The sequence below is a fragment of the Atractosteus spatula genome, chromosome 2, assembly GCF_055471065.1.
Source record: "Atractosteus spatula isolate fAtrSpa1 chromosome 2, fAtrSpa1.hap1, whole genome shotgun sequence".
In the NCBI taxonomy this organism is placed as follows: Eukaryota; Metazoa; Chordata; class Actinopteri; order Semionotiformes; family Lepisosteidae; genus Atractosteus; species Atractosteus spatula.
In genome coordinates, this window is record NC_142707.1 from 63,233,049 (window position 1) to 63,255,602 (window position 22,554).

Consider the following 22,554-nt stretch of genomic DNA (forward strand, 5'->3'; position numbering starts at 1 on the left):
TCTCTTTCCCTGCAGCGTCAACTGGAGGCACACCAGGAGGAAGGCATGGTGATCTCCCATATGGCTGTAGCTGGAGTGGGAATCTGGATTGCTTTCAGCACAGGCTCCACCCTCAGACTCTTTCACACAGAAACACTGGAGCACCTACAGGACATCAACATTGCAACCCCAGTGCACAACATGCTGTCGGGTAAGATCTAGTCGACAAGCATTGTTTAAATATTGAGTCAGGTTACACCTTCCTTTGAACTGGAAATCTGTGTCAGGCAAGTTCATTTCTATTCTATTTCTAATCTTGATTGCTCCTCCCACACTACAGCCACATCTGTTAATCAAGCATGTGAAACATTAACTAGAGGAAGGTTTGATTTCCTGATTTCTGCAGGTGGTGGAATGTTCTCATAGCTTTACAGGAACACTATTGTGTGACTAAAATGTCAAGTTCATAATTCTAGAATGTGTGTAATATTTTGAGAATGTGGTTTTAAATGTGGTTTTGAAGGCCATTTAAGCTACCCTCACACTTTCTCTTATGTTCAATATTGCCTTGAGTTCTTTCACATATTGTAGAATCCTGGGCCTTTGTAAGACTTTTTATATAAGTTGTTAACCATGTTCTGTCTCTTAAAATAATTGTGCAAAAGTAATTACTTTTTTAAACTAGTTTATGGTTATTATGCTTGAATGCTTACTCTGAGCTCTTTTCCCTGTTACCTCTATCTTCTAGTTTTATAGCTGATGGTTTATTGCTGGCGTTGATCTGGTGTTTAAGTGTTGAACTGCATTAACATATTTTAGTAGGAATAACCACAACCAAGAATTAAGTGTACTGAAAGGATTATGGAGTCTTTAGTTAAAATTTAGCTTAACCTGCATGGGCTGAGAGCTAAGCTCCTGGCCAGAGGGTGAGGAGGCTGGGACTCCCATGCAGAGTGAGGAGTGACCAGGGGGCAGCTGCAGAGGTGGAGGTGGAATCAAAAAGATGTACGTGAGGCAGAGAAGGAGATCAGTTACAGTATTTGTACTGTTTTAGAAAAGCAGGAGTGTCAGGAGTTATTGCGTATTACTAACAGCTGAGTCTGATCGAACTTGGTTGTTGTCATCCCTTCCGAACGTAACCGAGTTAACCTGGGTAAATTCAGAAATAATCAAATATAATAATTACAGTACTGTACATGCCTAAGGTATTATGTGATCCAAAGCCAAGTGGAGTGTCTCTTCACATTTTAGAGATATTACCACAAATGCACCCCCAACATTTGCCATTTAGCATTTGTACATTTTCACTGAAATGATAGCAAAAACTTTTAAATGGATTTTTAAGATGCTGGGCGTAAAGAAGACATTTCTACTTCTAGATGAGAATTGCATCCTTGCTGCAATGATCAGAAAACTTGCTTACATGACACACGGAAGGAGACATACAGGTGATCTTGTGGACAATGAATTGCAACACAGCAATGTCACTGAAGCTCCGGTGGCATAGGCATGATTTAAAAGCTACTTTAAATTTTAAAACAATGGCCGACAAGTGGAGAAAGTACAAATCATACTCTCCTGGCAGCCATTCCTGATTGTGCTCCGCTGCAGATGCATTGCGACTTCTCGATTTATCCTTTCTATTCTCTCATAAAAAAGGAGGTTATGAGTTGAATAATGTAGGATACCATGTAAAGTAGGCAACCAAATAAGTATTTTTTTTAAATCAAAGCTTTATTTGAAAATTTCAAATTCATTTGCTAAGCATTAATGATTTAGAAAGACAAACAAATGTCTTATTAACCTTTTTAGAATTGAAAAGTAATTCCTTTATAATGACCATGACAAGGTGGAGTGCTGATTTTGGAGGGTGTAAAAAAAATGCTTTGCAGAGTGTTCCTAAGAGTGAAGCCACTCATGCAGATCTAAAAAACTAGCAGGATGTAATAATAGGAAGAATCTTTTATGTGTTCGTTGATACTGTCACTCACACTGTCCAATCCTGACATGGTAAACTCTGATACTTCAAACGTTAATTTGTAAATAGGCAGTGCAGGTTTACTCCACAAGATGTCTCAAACTGACTGGTAATTTTGGCAGGTAGCTCCACCTTTGTGGTTGCTTTTTTATAGCTGTGGAAACACGCTACATTTTTCCTTGTCATAACAATTTGAATGCTGCGGTCTTATTCATCTGCCATTCAAAGTATTTGGCCTTAAAGGTTGCACTTGCCAACACACAACAAATAACTGCTTATCTCTCTGCACTCCATTTCCTTTTGATGTTTTCTCGTGTTCCTTTCAAGTAATGTCGACGACATCATCCTTATTTCATTATGCCCTGCTCTGAGTTGACATTTGTTCTGAGTCAAATATGACTTACATTGTTAAGAGGCATCACAGTCTGTGCAGATAATGTGAGTTTACATAAATATGACAGCAGATTGTTTCCATCAGCTAAGCAATGCAGAGAGAAAAGACTGTCATATTCCCTGTCATGTTTTGGGAATCGTCTGTGCTCTTTCAGCACTGACCATTGGTAAGGTGAGGGCTTTGGTCTGGAGAGCAGTTTATTCCAGGTGTATAACAATGTGTAAAAGGGCACTGTTCTGCTCTTCAGGTGAATATGACAAAGTTGTTATGATTGTATGCACAGAAAGCAACAGAAACTGTTCCAGATATCTTCCAGCCTGTTGTAATGTTATTGGTCCTTAATGTCAACAGTTGTGTATCTGGCAGGACAGCACTTGTTCACACTGTGCTAAGTCATGTTCCACCCCCTGTTTTGTCAAAGCCTAATCAGCTTTTCTGAAACACTCATAATTCATGTCTCGAGCTGCGATTATAGAACCAGCTTTGTGCATAAACAGGTTTTGTGCTGAAATATGCTTGGTTCCTCCACAGATTGCCAGTGGCTAAAACACGTCAAGACAAGGAGAAATTACAGTATATTACAGGGATATGTAAGGGCGCTGTACAGGAACTCCGTCAGTCTGAGTCACCCTGTTTTCCCTCCTATAGAAATATCTTTAATGTCAAATTCTTGTTTTCTGCAAGCTACAGTAGGGAAAATCATTGTCATACTTGCAGCTACTGACATGGGCTGTCAAGAATGAGGAGGTGGAATCTTTTATCAAAAATGGTTTATCCCAAAACTGTGTGTTCAGGTTCCTTCTCACTACTCAGTTTCCCTCAGACAGGTCTGGGATGAGGGATGACCTCCAAATACACACCCTATGACCGCCGTGTAAAAAATCTATACGAAACAACCATACAAACAGTAATAATTCTCACAAAACATAATGGCAGGAACAAATAATTTAACATGATCATAGGAATTTTAGAGCCCACACCTAGTGCTTCATAGCCTATTGCTTCATTTCATGCGAGAGAAGAGAGAGAAGATGTTTTCGCTGACCACAATGCAAAACAATTAAAAGGAAATTTAGCTTTGTTCCAAAGGCCATCAGGCTTGCAAACAATGACAGTAAAGAAGTCTGTCTGTCTATTGGACAGAAAAAACTTTATTACCTGCTTAAATACTACACACTGTTACTTTCACTCACTTTTATGGTCCATTTGCTGTTTTTTACATGTATATTTTTTCTTAGAAATGCTGTTTTTATAATTGTTATGTATTGTATGTTGAACCTCTTGCTGCTTACATTGCCCCTCTGGAGGTGAATAAAGTATTTTGGATTGGACTGGACTGGATTGTAAGGTACTGTTAATACATCCCCTGCATGCTCCAGTTGCAGCTCCAGGGGCTGATGGCAAATACAGGAGTTTGAACGTCTTCTGACTCATTCCCCATAAACGCTCAGTTCTAGGTCTTATACTATAATTTTAGTATGCTGTAAATGTTAAATCAAGTGAAATGTAAGTGCAGTCTAAACTTATATCTTTACATAGTACTTGTTGGAGAAAGCATTTATAATGGGGAGTGACAGAGAATAAACTCACGCTAGTGTCATCTGTAAAACTGACCTGTGATTTTTTTACAGTTTGCATGGCATGTTGGTTGAAATTCTGATCCTGAGGATATATTGAGTAGACATGCAGTGGTAGTTATTGCCTGTGCTTGGAATTGGCTGTCTTTTCCATAAGGAATTCCATGTGTCCTTATTTAACATTTCCATACATTTTTTTCAAACTCCGATGAAAGGTTTATTTTTGTATTATAGCAGTATTAGGCTTCTGAGAATTCTTGATTTTTCACTAATCATAGGTCTTGGAGAACAGTGACCCATCAATCTATCAATTGTCTTTCTTTGACGTGTCTGTTAATTTACTTGAGAACTTTGTCATGTGACTGGTCACTGAAGTGCATTTTCTTTATCTGTGTGTGTGACTGCAGGTCTATAGAATAGTTTGCCATGGTTTACCACAGTATAAGTCATAGGATGTCAAATATCTTCATCACTTAGCATGATTTCATGGTACTTACTTTCCCTTTACTATGGTTTAACTTATTTGAGGGAGTACAATAAAGCTTATCCTTTTTCGACCTTGTCTCGTTAATACTGGATTCATGTGTTATACTGATTTTTATTTAATTCTGCTTCAGTTCATGTTGCAGAGTTTTATTGAGTTTCAATGAAGTATTGATTTAAAAAATGTCCAACAAACTGTCTAGTTCAGGCACAAGCAATTAATTGCTTTTAGGTTTATTTATGCAATAATATCTGCATTAGTGGTACATACTGCTATTTGTTCTAATAGAATTCAGATCTAAAATAATTTAAAAGTTGTCTTGGCGAGAACATTATTTGTTAATAATCCCACTCGTATCCAGAAGTCCAGCTGGCACTTTAAACACCACATTCTAGTGGTTTTTAGAGGTCTGTCTGGCATTGTAACTTGCTGCAGAGTTTGAACAGGACTGTGGGCTGAGAAATCCATATTAATTATCTCAGGGTTCTGTTACAAAATGGTGATGGTATTTAAAATACAGATCTCTGTACCCCTGTGCCTTTTTCAGTCTACACTTTTAAAGCATAGAAATGAAATCAGTATAAGTTTATTGTATAAACAGGAAGCCAAGGACACTGGGATAATACAAGGACAGGTACAGTATGTGATTGAGCAGACACAAACGCCAGTAGCTTGACTTTAGGAGCATGAAGCAAGGGCATCAATGGCAAAGACCACAAGCCTATCAGGAAACACGGAGGTCACTCTTTTTCGAGCGTATGCAGCATGGTTCCAGACACAGAAGACGACCGCCCACAGGGAAGCACATACAGTGGAACAGACAGCTTAAGGGCATGAACAACCTTCTGTATGTAAAGAGACAGATTAGCCACAGCCTGGTCCATCCATATCAGCAGACAACATGCACCGGGATCATTATTAGGTTCTTAATAACTTGTCCTGTCATCGTGTTTTACACTTAGTAGTTTTAGCTTGACTGGAAATAGGTAGGATTGTAACGTAGACAGTTGAAAGCCAACTTCTTGCTTTCCTACTGTGACATGGGAACAATCAAATTGCTCGGAGGTATATCATCAAGCTGGTCCCTTCCTTTTGCACTTCAGATCCCTAACAATCGACAGAGCTGAAGAGCAGACACAGGTCCCTCCGAGTCTTTTCCCCCCAGTATGCAACAGACCAGACATGACACCAACCATCACATCACAGATCACAGATCGAGGATCTCTCCACCGGCTGTTCTCTATGCCCAGTGTCCTAAATTCAGCAAAACCAACAAGCCATGGCCTGGGTTTGAGTCAGCAGGAGGCGGTCCCCCCTGGAACCTCTACTCAAGTGTGCTACACTTCTGTTTTTTTTTAATTTAGAAAAGTTTGCTGGGAGCAAAATAGATAATACTCCTTGTAGTTTATTGTAATTAGTGGGAAGGTTGCTGTTATTATCATAGTATTTTTAGTTAATTTTTTACATCAGTTACTGCATTTTGTGCCCCCGCATAGAGAGAGCACAGTCTCACATCGAAATTAGTGCAGAAAACAGTGCCAAGCAAACTGTTTACAACTCACATTGCAAACAGACTTATTTTGTTCATTATGAACAGAAAAGTAACAAATTAATTGAAGCCATTCAGCCTTTTATTTTTGTTGTGTTTTCATGTTAGATAACTGATTCAGACTGTTTGATAACATATATAACATTCTATATATGTATTAATGTATAATAGTGTAGGAATTTTTATGGTCATACTACCTGGTTTGTGGATTGTGCTTTATTAATATGGCAAGAGATTGATACTTGTGCTTAGTCAGGCTCATTTCAATGGTTATGACAGACGTAATGTTTCTTTCAAAAAGTTACAACAGTTTTTAACAAAAGAAATTACTGGCTATACCCCAGTCTAAAAATATCAACTTTAGCGATTTAATTTGTCTGGACAGGTTTTTCTCTTTTTATGATTTCATTGGAGTGTAACTTATCTTTTCCCCCAGGCTTACTTTTTTCCTAAGGTTTCTCTTAAATTCTGAAAAAATATATATTCTTTTGTCAAATCTCTGCTAAGCAATGGCACATTTTCCGGAGACGTGGAGAAAGCTGCATTTAATATTTGCCGTCATTGTGACCTTTGATTGACTGAACTCAAAAAAAGCTTTGAGTTTTTTCAACACTCCCTTACTGACTGACAAAGCATGCAGCCGATTTTGAATAGGCTTGAATTTATACAAATTATCGGGAGAGGCGCAATCTGGCTCAGCAAATCAAATAGCTGATGTGAAAAAGCAATGGGTGTGTAGTAACTTATACACTATACAAAATGGATTAGAAGAATATTTTTGCTTTTTGCAGTCTCTAACCAGTTTAATATAAAAGTATCTTATATCCAAAGTAAAAGGCATAAAGTGAACCTTTTACTAATGCATTATCAGTGATGTGTGGCAACCAGAGAAATAAATAGTAAAAGATTCATTTTTTTCAACATTGCATGAGTGAAATGTTTTCATCTCAGATTTAGTACTTCTGTGAAGAAATAAATACATGTAATACACTACTGTATGTCACATTTTCCTGGATAGACAGTTTATTTTGCCAAAAAAAACATGGGACATGAAAAATAATGAAAAGAACTGCAACACAGAGAGATGAGTTTCAGAATATTGTTTTGTATCTGGAATTTTCAAACTGCACTTAAGTTTACTAATGCCTTGAATCTGTAATCATAAACCCCTTACGTTCTTAATCCACTTAATCACCTGCTCTTTTTACAGAGAAGTTTGTGAGAGAGTGAGCAGCTAGGAGCCTGTTTTAGAAGCTCGTTTTTAAGAGCAGAGAGTGATGTAACACTCACAAGTTACTGTAGCAGTTTTTTTTTCCTGCAGTAACATAACAACAGATGTACCCAGGGTTGGAGTAAGGTTGCGTAATGCTGTGACAGGAAAAATAAAATAATTGAATGTCCTTTCATTGTGATCTATTACTACAGAATGTAAATATATACAGATGTTACCAAGGGGCAAATCTTTTACCATGACAGACAGTACTGAAGCACTGTCCATTGTTTGTTAAACTGAAAAGCTCAAGATGCCTGCAGAGAGGTATAATAAGTTTAGCAATATTTGTTTGGACTCATTTCCCTTGTGTAATTTTAACCGCAGGGAAGATGAAGGCACTGTTCAGTTAGATTTATATCTATGAACACATGTTGACCTTGTCTTTCTGTTGGGCTTTTGTCAGCAGGATGAAAACCTTAGTAAATAAGCTTCCTTCCTTTCAGTCTTTTATAGTTCTTCTTTTCAACAATTATCTCATGTGAGTTTATTTCCCCTTAGAAATACTGTTAATGCCTTGAAGTAAACTTACAGTTCAAGTTATGCACTATTGTCCATGTCATTTGTTGAAAGTGAATGCTGCATCCTATCATTATCCATTAAGACTGGTTTGGATATAGTGATATCTCATATTTACCTTCTAAGATCTGAAGGAAATTATACTTATAATAATAATAATTGCTTACACTTATATAGCACTTTTCTGGACACTCCACTCAAAGCGCTTTACAGGTAATGGGGACTCCCCTCCACCACAGTGGGAGGAGAGCAGAGTAATGTACCCAATTCAAGATGGGGATCATTAGGAGGCCATGATTGGGAAAGACCAATGGGAAATTTGGCCAGGATGCCGGGGTTACACCCCTACTCTTTTCGAGAAATGCCATGGGATTTTTAATGGCCACAGAGAGTCAGGACCTCAGTTTTACGTCTCATCCGAAGGACGGCGCCTGTTTACAGTATAGTGTCCCCGTCACTATACTGGGACATTAGGACCCACATGGACGACAGGGTGAGAGCACCCCTGCTGGCCCCACTAACACCTCTTCCAGCAGCAACCTTAGTTTTTCCCAGGAGATCTCCCATCCAGGTACTGCAAGGCTCACACCTGCTGAGCTTCAGTGGACTGCCAGTTTTGAGTTGCAGGATGAAATGGCTGCTGGGAATTATTCCTACATTTTATTGTTTGTCACATTTGTCTTGTTTTTCTATTTTATTATCTTTTTACATTTTTTACGTTTATGGTGATTCTGTATTGTAAATAAATTTCACACTTAATGAACCTAACATCATTAGCATTTACATGTTGTAATAAACAAAGTCAGTAGAGAATCTCACCTTTAACTCTTTGGTTGCATGTCTTCCTCCTTATTCTTTATTCTTCCTGGACATAATCCTGTGATCTTCCTACTGGCCCTGGTTTCTAGAGTTGTTAAGGCTGAAGGGCCCACATGCATTGACATTGTCTGTCTCCTCCATCTTACTGAACACATCTGTGGGTTTTTCAGGACAAAACTACTCATTTACTATATACTTAATTGATTTTACGTTTTACTGCAGATATTCATCAGAAGAAATTAATGTCTTTACACATGTAAGAATGACAATTTTAATGTATACAATAATCCTTGAATTTTTTACATGGATTTATCTTTTTTTTTCTTTAAGTGAAATGAGGTTGGTTAAAAGTAAGATGCTTGGATCACACTAACTAAAATTCTATTAATACCATGGGAAAAACTCTTCCTTTATACTAGTTGCCTATTACACTGTGTCCAAGGGGACACACACACACTGTTGTCTTTAGGGAGATAAGGGTCTAAACTGGCAGCTTTGTCTGCAGTGACCTAAATACCCCTCCATGTGTGTTCTAATGGGACAAACAAGTGCATTGTAAACAATATACTCAGCACCTAAGGTTTAGGGGTTTACTGTAATTCAGGGGGGCATTGATTTAAATTATTCATGTTTGTATATACAGTATGTATACCAAGTAATAACTTGATGTGATGATGATTTTTTAATGGAATATCTGTAGGATCTGTGTGATCTGTGGATGTTTTGGCCATCCATGCAAAACATGCGTGTGGTTTTAACATTTGCCATACTCCTTTTTTAAGGAACAAAACTGAAGTTGTTCCAGCAGTACCATCCCTTACAATAATAAGATATAGAAACCTTGAGGTTAAACCTTGTGGTAATAGGCTGGTTTTCATTGTCATACAGTTATTAAATATAAAGTAAAGACAGAAACTCACAGATGCAAACAACCTGTGTTTACACAGAGCTCCGGTCATATGACAATACTGTGCTTTCTCCCTGATAGGAGGTTTGCCAGAGCACTGATGGAGCATTTTGCAACAGTCTGTCCCAGACTGGCTGCCTTGTGTTCATTTTCACACTAATAAAAGGTCACCTAGCAAAGGGACAGTACAAAGGGATCAGCAATGATTAGCAAACCCTGCAGATGAACTGAGATAGCTGACCTAGTTAACCTCTATTGTGGATATTCCATTCAAATAACTATCTGAATTGTTTCAGATCTAAACATCAACACTGAGACTGCAAATTAGGGGCTCTGTCGTGTGTCCCTGGATGGGAATTTAGTCCAGCTGTATTATCATTTTAAGCACTGCTGGGAAGCTTTTAGTGAAAATTGTTGCCTTTATGGTATAGGTCAGTGGTATTTATGGTTTCCAGCTTGCCACTGCATTTTTGTAGGGAGACTTGCTGTCTCCCTACCTAAAAGAGGGAGAAAATACATAAACATACCGGTGTCAGTAAGGAGAATTTCAAAATAAGTTTTCTCTTATTGTAGTTAAAAATAGGTCAGCTAATGTTAACCTATATATCTGCTAATATCAAATTCCTCCTCACATCTGCTTCTTAGTCCTTTGGTAATACCAGCAGTTTGCTGTTTTTTTCATTGAGTGGTTTCATTTTTCAGTGTTTTTTTTCATTTGTTGAGTAAAAGGAAAGTGTCAGTCTGTCAGAGATCAACCTCTTTATTGAATAATCCTGATGGCATACTGAAATTTTGATTTTTGGCACCACTTCGTGGGATTGCAGGTGTCCATAGACAAACTCTGCTTTCTGTAGAAAGTTAGACGTGTGGAGATATCCTTAGGACATTATTATTCATATTCAGCAGGAAAAGGCCATGATGCCAAAAGGACATCTGCATTCAATAAAACAAACACTTCAAGATTTTTTTATTTATTTGAATAAACCCTGTGAAGTTCAGCAAAAATTAACCTATAATTTGCTTAAAGCGGGTTTTAAGAACTCTTTAAATAACGTATTCCTTGTTCTGTAATGTGCTCGTTATTTTTTTTTTTCTAGAATACGATTTTTGAAACTATTGGCAGAATTCTCAAAACAATTGACACAAACACCAAAATCTTACCAAATATTTCTTGTGTTTAAAGTTTTCATTTCACATTTTATTATTATATCATATCAAAACGCTTGCTGTAAATCATGGAATAGGGGTATTCCATGGTTAAGCCTTCAACTAAATTAGGCTTTTGCTCTTTTTTTTTAATTGTTACATCACAGAGTTCCAGATCTTGGAAAAGGTTGTAAGACTGATAATAGAATTATGGTTTAAAAGTATTAAAATTAGATGCAAATGAAAGGTTTTAAATGATGAGGACATTTCAGTAACATTAATTTGCCGGTTGAATATGCTTTCAGTTTAAAGAAATGTATACTTAAGAATTATTTATCATAACCGTTACAATGAAGATAACAGAACATTCAAATACATGCACACATTTAGAATTATTCAATATCTTTCCTTATGGTCAAATGTTTTAATCCATTTCGCAGTGAATATTCTCTCTGGCTGTGCATTGTGGAGAGAATCATCTGGCAGAATGGATTTAGCCTAGGTTTTATTGTGCCATTATGACATTACAAGCCTCATATATGGACTGAAGAAATACTACTTCCTCACAGGGCTTGTAATCATAGACTTTCCACCTCCTAAGTCCTCTCTTAGATTGAGAGCAGAGGAAAGGGTTTGAAGGAGAATCCCACAGAATCAAAGATGTGAAGTAAACCATTCCCACACTACCACAGCATGGTGGAATCAGTGACAGAAGCTGTGGCTTCTTTCCAGCAAGATAATCTTAGAAGTGGCCAGAATAGACCAGCAGCCACTCTGTATTGTATAAGTCAGGCAACGAACTGCAACCAAAAACTCCCTCCCTCAAGTGAGACAGAAGCCATTTTTCCCGCTGATGGTTGGGTCACATCTGTGCCTTTATGTCAATTTGAAGTCTGCCTTGTAAATAAAAACATATTTTTTCTGGGAAGTATTTTATGACCAGTGGGGTCTGTTTCTTATAACTAAGGTATTTGCTCAAAACTGAACTCAGCAATTGAGAAAGTATTCATTTCAAAACATGTTTCTGGTCATAATTTGAATAATTTGCTCAATTGCTTAGCAGTAGTAGGTAATATTTATAGTGGTTAACAGAACTTACCTGTACACAGTGGTAACATAGTGCCTTCCACTTTTCTGTTTCTTTCATAAGATACCAGATATACTGTAGTAGGTTTCATTTGTTTTCAGAATATACTCAATTACAGGCATGCTGACATTGTTCTCAACATGAAACACATCATTGTCGACAGTATTGTTCCATATCTAACAAAGTTGGAGATCATTATTGCCACAGGTCTTTTCTACAGTTGTCATTTCTTGTAGTTCAGCAATGTGGCAATCGCAGACATCACTAGTTGATTTCCTTTCAGTTCTGAAACCAGAATAATGTATGCACTGCAATGAATATTTGCTCTACAGTGATAATGTGACACTATATCATGACAGTACTGGCACTATACTTATTTGTATACATTTTATACTTTTTAGTGCATGGTAAAACAGGCAATTAATTTATTGTAAATCTCAACCTAGGGCTTGAGCAACCAGTTACTGTACATTAGAAATGATTCACTGAGAACTCCACAGGGATACTGTAGGTTGCAGTTCACAAACCATTCATCACACCTGGCAGTGCGTGTTTGCAAATTCTGGTGTGCGCTGGGAATGTGCATTGGATTGCTAAGCGCTGGAGAAATATGTGTGGTCAGATTAATCATCCTTCACTCTGTGACGACGTGCAGCATTTCTTTCCTGCTGGGAGAGGTGTCTTCCAGGATGACAGTGCTTTTCTCCTCGGAGAATGTGTGATCAACCAAAGGTTTGATGAGCATGACACTGATGCTACGCAAATGGTATGCCCTTCTCGGTCTCCAAATCTGAACCCAAACGAGCGTTTATGGGGCAGTTTCCAGTTCCTTCAACCAGGCATGAGTTAATTGACTTTCATGGGGATGAATGATGCCACATCCCTACTGCATAATTCCAAACACTGCTAGATTCTATGCCATGGTGTGTACAACCCATACTGGGTGCCAGTGGTGGCTCAACACCCTATTAAGAAACTCTATATTAGTGTTTTTGTTGATGACCTTTTCGAGTCCACAACCTGTGTAAGTGACTATACTTGTTCAGAACCTGTTTCCTCTGGCTGGATTATTTAAACAGTATTTTAAGCTTTGATTTGTATTGTTTATTTCCTTGGCAACAGATGAGAATATTACCACAGAGGCAAATCCCGCACTTCCAGTGGGCAAAGTATACTTAGAGTCATCTTAGCAGAAATAGACTGCCCCCTTGTAATTAAAATGTTGACCAACGTGGCCACACAGCAGCAAGAATGAAAATTTTGCAACAAGTGTTTTGTCTCCGTATATTTGGTCTCTTCTGCCACAATGCTGGTAATACTAAAAGAAGAATAAAGAATTCAGCCCAACCTAATTTCTAAGCCTTAACTTGTCTGGTCTTACAAGCTTATAACTGTAGGGTCTGGTTGGAAACCTGGTTGGCAAACTCTAAGGAAAATTAGCATAGCAGCTGGAAATAATGTTGATAGAGCAGAAAATCCAGAGCACTACGTCAGTGTGGTGACATGCTAATATGTTAAAGGATGAGCTGCCATTTAGATGAAGTCCTGCTCCCAGAATAGAAATTGAGGATCTCCCCTGATAGATTTCCCCTGATCTCCAGCACCAGGGTGTTCGCTCCTTAGTTATAGACAAATACAATATTTTTCATTCTTATTTTAATTAATATAAATTTCTTCTTTTTTTCATTTGTATTTAGAAAAATTCTGTTTTGTGACCAGCACTGTTCTTACCTATTATACGTCTTCTTTATACTTTGCAGTGTGAGATGAGCCTCTCCTTGTCCCTTTCTGCTTCTCTTACAGAGTTTTATGTACTTTTGCTACCTTATAACTATTGGTTATGGAGGACTTTTAGTATGTCATACATACAGTAATTGCACAAACCCTTTTTGTTGTTTTTGTCTTTTTATACAATACGGTACATTCTTTATTCACATGTTTCTGGATTGCCGAGAAACTATTTGTATTAAACTATTGCCATGGTGATGCCTTAAAGAGACAGTGAACACCCCCAAAATACATTTATGATTGTTACATTCCATCACAGAATTTTTCTTAACCTGCGAAACCTTCAATACAAGAATGTGTATTAAACAGTGTTGGCAGTATGATTTCTGACCTCCATATTTAAGATTTGATCTTTGGAGGCAGCAGCAAATTTTTAAATCCCATGATGTATTTGCAGCAGTAAGAAGCTATTACTAAGATCTTGTGCAATTAAAACTAAGAACAGAACTTCTTCTTACTCCAAGAGTTTTGGGAGTATGAAAAAGCTGCCCAGCCATGATGTTGAAGTCGGTACCCTAGTAATATTTTAAGAAAGAGCTGCATGAGATCCTTAGATCAATTAACTTCTATCCGGCCTCCCCTCAATGGTAACCTCTCTTATGTTCTTACGAGTAAGGTTTTAAGTTTGTTGACTGTTTAAATTTACAAATAACTCAAGTACAGTGTGCATAAGCTGTCTCTTAAAAGCCATTATCTGTTCATCGCAAATCCATAGTGATAACTTGAATGTCCCCTGGTGAAATGGCGCTGTGTCAGACTGCACTGTGTTCCAGGTCACCAGAGAGTGTCGGTGAGCAGTCTCCTGGTCTGTCATGGCCTGCTGATGGTGGGGACAAACCTGGGAGTCCTGGTGGCTCTGCCTGTCCCTCGACTACAAGGCATTCCCAAAGTCACAGGTGAGGATCTCATTCCCGTCAAGGTGGTTGTTTTTTTTTATATTCCATTTTTATTTTTCCTTTGCCATTGGAATTTTACTTTTCTAAATGCAGATCTTCACTGTAAACCTTGCACATAAAATGCTCATCTCATCCGGATACGTTTACTGTACCATTGCTTTTATACAAAATGACTTACAGTTGCATCCAGCCAATCAGGGTGTATGTAATATACTGTAGTACTGCAAAACAAAACAATACCTGACCCCATATTCAAGCACTAAATTTTATTCAAGCAGGCTACAGTATGGAGCCTTCAAGGGCAGTTGAGTGGCCTGTTACTCATTCTTACCAAGCGGCAAGCCAGATCTTTAACCATTTTCAGCTTCAGGTATATAATGTGCTACTGTGACGAGAAAAATAAAATTGACTGTAAACTGAAGATCTGTGCCTGTGCCACCACAGCTCAAATCAGCGATTGCCAGATCATTAATTGGCCACCTGATACTTACACTTAAAAAATAATCCAGTCTTTAGAGCTACAGTACAGTGGGTAATGACATATCTGTGCAAATTGAGCAGTGTTGTGAAAATAGAAATAAAGAACTTGGGTGGTTTTTGAAGCTTCTGACACATATATTCTCCATTTATTAAATCTTACATGACAAAATACTTTCATGGCAAAAATAATTCAGATGAATAAAGAAATAAAGGTTATAAAAAGTGGTTAAAAGTGATATTGCATGTGACAGATGACAAATACATTTAAATTCTAATTACATTCAAGTGATGGAACACTGTTGCGAAAAGCTAACTTAATGAGTCATAAACCTCAGATGAGGGAAACACCAAGTGAGTTTACAGTGAACTACACCAGCGGACGCGGCTGTCACTCCTTGTTGGATCATGAATATCCAGGAAGAACGTGAATTATACATCTTTAAAGTCCCATTCAGATACCCATGTCCATTGATGCAGCAATCGTATCTCTCCTTGGTTTCATCAAGAAGCTGCTCACTGACGCAGGCGGATGCTTGAGAGACATGCCTCTAGTGTTCCTGCAAACGCTATTTCATTGCAAATCCCAGTGAAGTTGAGCTGTTATTTATATTCCTCAATGCAGCTTGTGGTTAAGGCTGTAACTCAGTCTTGGCATTGAGCCCTGGTTTGGTTTGTTTATTTTAGGTGTCTGTGGTTGCTAAGAGCTTATTCTTTCATCTGTAGCTCCCCTTCCTCCAGCTGTATAGAAACCCGCGCCTTTCTTTCGAGTAAAGAATTGAGCAACATTTTGGTTGTGCTCATCACCTCCTGAAATACTCATTTCTTAATGCCACATGATGAAAATGCATATTTTAAGTTTTCTTAAAATAGGTACTAATCAAAGGCATTTAAGACCTGTCCTACTTCATATTATCAAGAGACAATCAGGCTGCAATTATATTTTGTGCCAAGTAAGAAAGATAATTAGTGAACTGATTTTCCTCCGAGCAAGTATAACACTTACCAGTGTATCTTTCAGGTTCTGTCCGCCAGGATTCTGTTGAATGTTACAATAAATGTCAGGCAGCCATTAATAAAGATGATCTTATACTTACAGTACTACTTACAGATCTTACAGTATAATGTGCTTACGTATTCTGGTGGGAAGGACTAGATAGGATAGCAGCCACATTTCTGTTGTGTCAAATTATTCTACAAGTCAGTAGAAGCAGAGTGGGCCAATACAAAACGCAACAAAACATATGAATACTTTACTTTTAGCTTTCAGTGAAACACAGTACTGTATGTACACTCTTGGCACTGTGTTATTATTAATGCACTTTGATATGTCATTAGGATCTGAAGGTCAGCTTGTCTGCAATCTACATTCAGTCCCGTAATGATCAGGAAAGTAATTCTTGCTTAGATTAGAAATTAAATAAATTCCAAATTTCTGTAATTGAACGGAGCTAAGGAGCAGCTTAGATTCGCACCCTATGAGACCTGTGTAGGCCAGACCCAGCTGACCACTTTGATATCAGCTGACATTTTAATAATAGATATTATCTGAGGTAATTAAACAGAGTTAATTTATCAGGTTACAATAATAATAGCACACGGAATCCTAATATACTGTTATCCTTGTTATAAAAACAGCTTTCTTAGATGTAAGCGGGGTTAAAATTGTTATTCTGAAGTTCAGCCCGTGGTTCAAGTGCTCCAGTGAGAGTTTTTCAGTTTTTTCCTTCTTTCTTCATCTTTCCATTTCATGTGCCAGGGCGCGGTATGGTGTCGTTCCACGCCCACTGCGGGCCTGTGAGATTCCTCACCATGGCCGAAGCCATCACAGGGGCAGCGCAGAGGAGCAGTTCCGTGGGCAGCCTGCCTTGCCCCATGGAAGGGAAAGACGGAGAAAAGGCGGCGGCTAACCCGCTGGGATCGTCCTCGTCCCTGGCCAGTGCGCAAGACAAAGGGCTGTGGCTGGGAGACTCCAGCAGGTCCATCGCTCAGCAGGGCTCGCTCTCCTCCTCCTCGGGGTCCCTCGCGCTCTCCCACGGCTCGCTGGAGCACGGCCCCGAAGACGGCGCTCTCTACGACCTCCTGCACGACCCCAGCTTCACGCACCGGGGCAAGAAGGCCCAGAAGGCTGCGGTGAGCTCAGTGCTCGTCGTGTCCGGAGGGCCGGGCCACAGGAGAGTGAACAAGAAGACGAAGGTGCCGCGTCAGGAAGAGACCGTCTCCACCATCATGGTGTGGCAGATCCCGCTGCTTAACGTCTGAGGTCCCTCAAACAGCGACTCCCAGCAGCGAGTGCAGCTTCGTCTCTGCTGCCTCATCTCACACTCAGGCGTAGCACTAATCATCACGTCTGTATTCCACAGCCTCGTTAGCATGATCTAGCCGAACAATGGAACGGATATTTGTGGAGGCCGTGTTGTTCGTGAGGTACTTGAAGTCCGTTTTGCTCGATGACTCAGAAATCCACGGATCCCTGCTATTTTGAGTCCATTGTTGCTAAGCCCACAGATTTTCAGCATGCAGAGAAAAGCAGCAAATCATGTAATATTTTTGAACAATGTTGTGAAATTGAAGTCCCTTTTAATATTTATTGCTCCCAACGTCTGAAATAATAGTGAGCAGTTCTGAGTTCTGGTCATCCAGGCATCTAAAGGTAACATTTTTGGGGGGACGGTTATTTTCTGAATGGTGTTGCCACTATGTTTTTAAAGGTGAAAACCTTCAAATGAAACACCTTGAATGTAACTTAAAATTTTGAATATTTTTTTCTGCTTTTCAGAAAATGTACAGCTGTACATCAGCCTTTCTGAATTACAGTGTCTGCTACACTTTTTATTTGCTTTTATTTGTAATAGGTGCTTTTATTTGTAATAGCACCTCAGCTCATCCCAGCAATTGTTCTGAAATAACTCTTTAAAGACCTTGAATAAGTCTTTAGCTTGATAATCTCCTGAGATGTTTAAGCATGGACTTCAGGAGGGGTTTGGTTTGGGGCTAGTATTTTAGCCAGTCTAAAACATCGACAAACAACAAATTTCAGCTTTCAATTCAAAATTGGAGAAATAGGCTTGTCTTGATAGATACATTTATTTTACCATATAGGATGCTGATTTTTAGCTGGAGTAGTCTAAAAATACTCAGTTTAAGAAAGGCTGAATTTATATTAGGATATGTTTAACAGCAAATGTAAGTGGAGTTACTTAGTATGTCACATGTGACGAATTACTCAGAAACACTTTTTTCATGCAGGTGGCCACAGTACGTTTTCTGTTAATTCCCTGTATTACTCATGTCAGTGATGACGCACCCTGGCTGGCCAGGGGGTTTAGTGTGTTTTCTTAAAGTCTACAATAGTGAGCTTCCTCACCCCAGACACTGCCTAATAAACAATTTGCTTGATAGCCAAACAATGATCTTCATAGATCTTGCTGAAATGGTGCTTGGTAATAACCAAGTGTTTTTCTTTCACAAACCTACAGAAGAACAATTATTTTATTTTTGCAAAATATAGCAATATAAGGCAACAGTTTCTTCAATTTATTTTATTGATTGAATGTCATCTTATCTGATTATATTCGACCGCAAGCTTTGGGACTATGTTTAACCAATAACCTCTGGTTTCTTTTAAAGTTACTGTTCTTCCCTAAATGTTATCTAATATTTTGTATATTGAAAAGAGAACGGAAAACACACAGTTGAAACTAATTCTTAAGGTATATAATGTGCTACTGTGACGTACATAAGATATGATTCATTATCATGTAATAATTTTAAAATGCACTTTAGAAACAGAACAAATAATAGTTGAGAAGGAACTGGTTTCATAATGATACCTGGCATAAGGTATCATTTAAGCATGTATAAAGTAAAAACAATTTAAAAGATTATTACAGATGTGATTGCATCTGAAAGTCCTAAAAGATCCAAACTCAAATTTAGATGTCACAGGTTTCAAAATGAAGATTGTGGATATTCTTGTATTCTGGAGACACATGATTTGTCCCTCTGGCTGTCTTAAGAATGTCACCAGAATTTTAGCATATTCTAAAAAAGGGAAGTTGCATTATCTGAAGCTGTAATGAAAATGAAATACCGAACTTCGTGTGTGCTTATCTCCTGTTACTGAAATGAGTATTGCTTTTTCATTTAAAAAACCACTTCTACAGTGCGCATCTTTTTACTCCAGTAACACCCAATAAACTTACAGTGTCAATAAAATATATGGGATCATAAATGACTGTCTCTGATCCATTTTCATTCTTCTGACATAATTACTTTTGTTTGAAGTACATTGCAGCCATGCTTCCAAATGCTTGTGACAATAGAAGGAAGTTTTATTTTCCAATAAGAACCTCTTTAGTAACGCAACTAAAAATACCACTCACAAAGTAAAATGCCCTGCACACCAGACTGGGATAGATTTTCAGATAACATTTTGTCAACATTCTTTTCTTGATGGGTCATAATCCTGTGGCAGTTTTGCTGATTGATGGGTTGTCTTCACAAACAGGCTAGTGTTAGTTTCAATCTGATGAACACTCAAGGTCAGTGCCAAAATATATAGCCTTGGGAATTTGGCCCAGTGCCTCAGACTCTGAAATCAGACCTATTCTAGCAGTATGCACATGCTTTATAAAGGTGATATTCTCCAGCATTGCTTTTCTAGGATGGTTAATCAATGCATCCTTGTAGTCATGTTTTATTAAAAACCATCATTTAAGGCTTTCTGCTCTTGTCATTAAAAATACCTGTCAATTTCCAGGTCATTTACAAGCCTTTCACTATTTCACCAATACACGTCAGCCATATTAGCCCACACTCTTACGAGGGCCAAGGATGGATGCCCCACCAGTGAGTTTTGTTTCCAAATCAAAGGTGAGGTTAGCGGCTCGGGCTCTGGGAGGAACGCAGTGCCACAGCCACTCAATACACTTACAATGGAGGGTTGCAAAATCCCTGGTTTGTAAATGTTTTCACCAAGAATATACCCGAGTGCTTGGTATAATTATACAGTTTTGGTTAAAAGAGCAATAATTCAGGTACACTTCATTAAACAAATATGTATTAACAGTTACAATACAAACACTACACACAACATAACCATGCTACACACAAGTTTCCTAAAGTACATTACAAGTTTACAGACAAGGTATTTCAGAGACCTACGTCTAGACCACCAGGGAAAACCCCCAGATGGCTAACAAGTATTTCACTCTTAAATAATTCTGACAGGGGCCAAAATAAGAGATACTGTAAGCTGCCTTCTAAACTAAACAGAATACAGCCCATGATTAAATCTCTCTCTAATGCAAATTCCACAAAATAAATGGGAGCCTGTCTCCCTGTTCTAAAATGCACCCACTAACCAGAGGTGAAAAGGTACAGAATAGCAAGATTCAAATATTTAACCCCAATCTGGTCTTTTCTCAAACAAGGACTTCTCGCTTGGCACACGGTCCAAGTTCTGCCTCCTCCTGTCTCCTCTCTCTCTTGTGGTCTGCTTTTTTTCTGGTCTGTTCCTTCTCTTTTATCTTATACTTTCGATACTCTTTATCATTTTCCCAGAACCTGATTAACTAAAAGGTAAGCCAGAAGATTATTTTGATCAGTGTGTCTCACACACAGCACAACTAAGAAACTTCTTATGAAACTGCACAGAACAGGGTAATACCTAACAAAGTAAACATCACTTGGCTTGAATCTCTTGGAAGTGGAAATATTGACACAAGTTAGGTATTACCCATTCTGTCTAGATTCTTAAGAGAAGCCTCCTCTGTCATCTACCGCAGCCTGTAACAATACCAAAAAGACAATTTTGTCCATTTTTTGCACCTTTGAGAAGAATTGGCAGGTTCAAGTTTATTGTCATTATACTCATACACAGGTATATGGTATAACGAAATGCTATTTAGCTAGCTCTCAGACGATAAGTAGTACAAAAAAACAACAATACAATTGTATAATAAAGACAGAGACAACAGGCAGTGTGCAAAACAACATCAGATGTGCAAAAACATACATCAACAGAATGAAATAAAGGATAGAAAATCATGGGGAGTGAGCTTCTTGACATGTGAGGTAGAGGTAGATTTCAATGTGTGTTTGAGTTTTGATAAAGAGAGAAAGCACTGTGAGGTTCAGATCGTAGGTGAAAGAGGCTGGGAGTTTAACAGTTTGATAGTGCGGGGTTAAAAACTGTCTCTGAGTCTGGTAGTCCGGGCCCGAATGCTCTGGTACTGTTTTCCAGATGGTAGAGGGTCAAACAGTCTGTAGCTGGGGTGTGTGGGGTCTTTGATGATGCTTAGAGCTTTCCTCAAGCACCGTCTGTCATAAATGTCCTGTATGGATGGGAGGGCAACCCCAGTGATAGACTGGGCAGTTTTCTCCACCCGCTGTAGGGCTTTGCGGTCAGCAATACTGCAGTTGCCATACCACACAGTGATGCAACCTGTCAGTGTGCTTTCTGTAGTGCATCTGTAAAAGTTAGTGAGGATCTGGGGACATATCTTAGCCTTCTTCAACCGTCTGTTGAGTGCTGTTGCGCTTTTGTTGATCAGACAGGTGGCGTGGTGAAAGCTGTTCCCAAGGGGTGGGGCATGCAAACCATGGTTCTAAAAAACTTCAAGGAACAATCTGAACACAAACACAGTAACAGGTAATTGGTATATAAGGTATGATCAGTATGCATCATTCCTTTGTGAAATAAAAAATTAGCTATCAGGAATATCTAGTGGGCCACTAGTAAATTTCGTTAATAGTGCAAATAAAAATTCCTAAACAGAAAAGGACTAATTGTATAATTGATTCCTGGTACTGTGTATGTCTAGAGTAAGGAAACTGGAGCATACCATGTATTGCTGTCAATATGAATTGGGATAAAGTGCTGTGGAATTTTGATCTTTGAGCGGCATAGTAGCTAGCATTGCTGTCTCGCAGTGCTGGGGCCCTGGGTTCAGTTCCTGGGGCGCTATCTGTTTGGAGTTTGTATATTTTCACTATTTGTGTGGGTTTGTTACAGGTGTTCCAGTATCCTCCCACCGTCCAAAGACATGCTGGTGGGTTAACTGGCTTCTGAGCAAATTTGCTCTAGTCGTAAGTGTGTGCAAACCTGTGTCTGTGCCTGCCCCTGAGATGGACTGCCATTTTCAACATGTATCCTGCCTGGCCCGAAAAAGTTCCTGGCATATGCTCTGGGCCACTATGACCCTGAATTGACCAAATTGGATATGTGGTTATTCAAAGTGATGATAAATTTTGTACTTTTCACTGATGAGACACACTAGCCTGCTAAGAGGAAAAAAATACAGTATGTGCTTGTGTAGAATGCAGTTTTTTAAGCTCTGAATCAAAAGGACATCAAAAGGACAGTAGCAGGGGCAATGGAATGGTAGGAGATACTGTACATAGTCATGTGTGGCCATATTGATCGCTAATCCTGACATTCACTGAAAAATACCTCTGAAAACTGCATCTCAGTGCACTGAATAAGGGAATTGACCAGGGCTGATATTAAATAAAATTACATTTTTTTGTATATGCATCTCAACAACAGATTTTTGAGAATGGACATACACTGTACTGTATGTGACCATAGCCCTTCATTGTTAACTTCTTTCATAGGCTTTCACTGCAGAATGAAACATTTCTACACAAGCCTATGGCTTATTAACACTTCACAGATAAG

At 38.6% G+C, this 22,554-nt stretch overlaps 1 protein-coding gene across 1 annotated transcript in view; it reads left to right on the top strand.

The window, feature by feature from the left end:
• The window catches only part of arhgef10 (Rho guanine nucleotide exchange factor 10), a 99,662-nt gene extending 80,558 nt beyond the window's left edge, over positions 1-19,104 (top strand). The window contains exons 27-29 of the mRNA XM_088908182.1: positions 16-190; positions 14,271-14,393; positions 16,630-19,104. Coding sequence (XP_088764308.1) covers positions 16-190; positions 14,271-14,393; positions 16,630-17,132 — 801 coding nt within the window. The 3' untranslated portion in view covers positions 17,133-19,104. The remainder of the gene's footprint in view (positions 1-15; positions 191-14,270; positions 14,394-16,629) is intronic.
• The last annotated feature ends 3,450 nt before the right edge of the window (positions 19,105-22,554 follow it).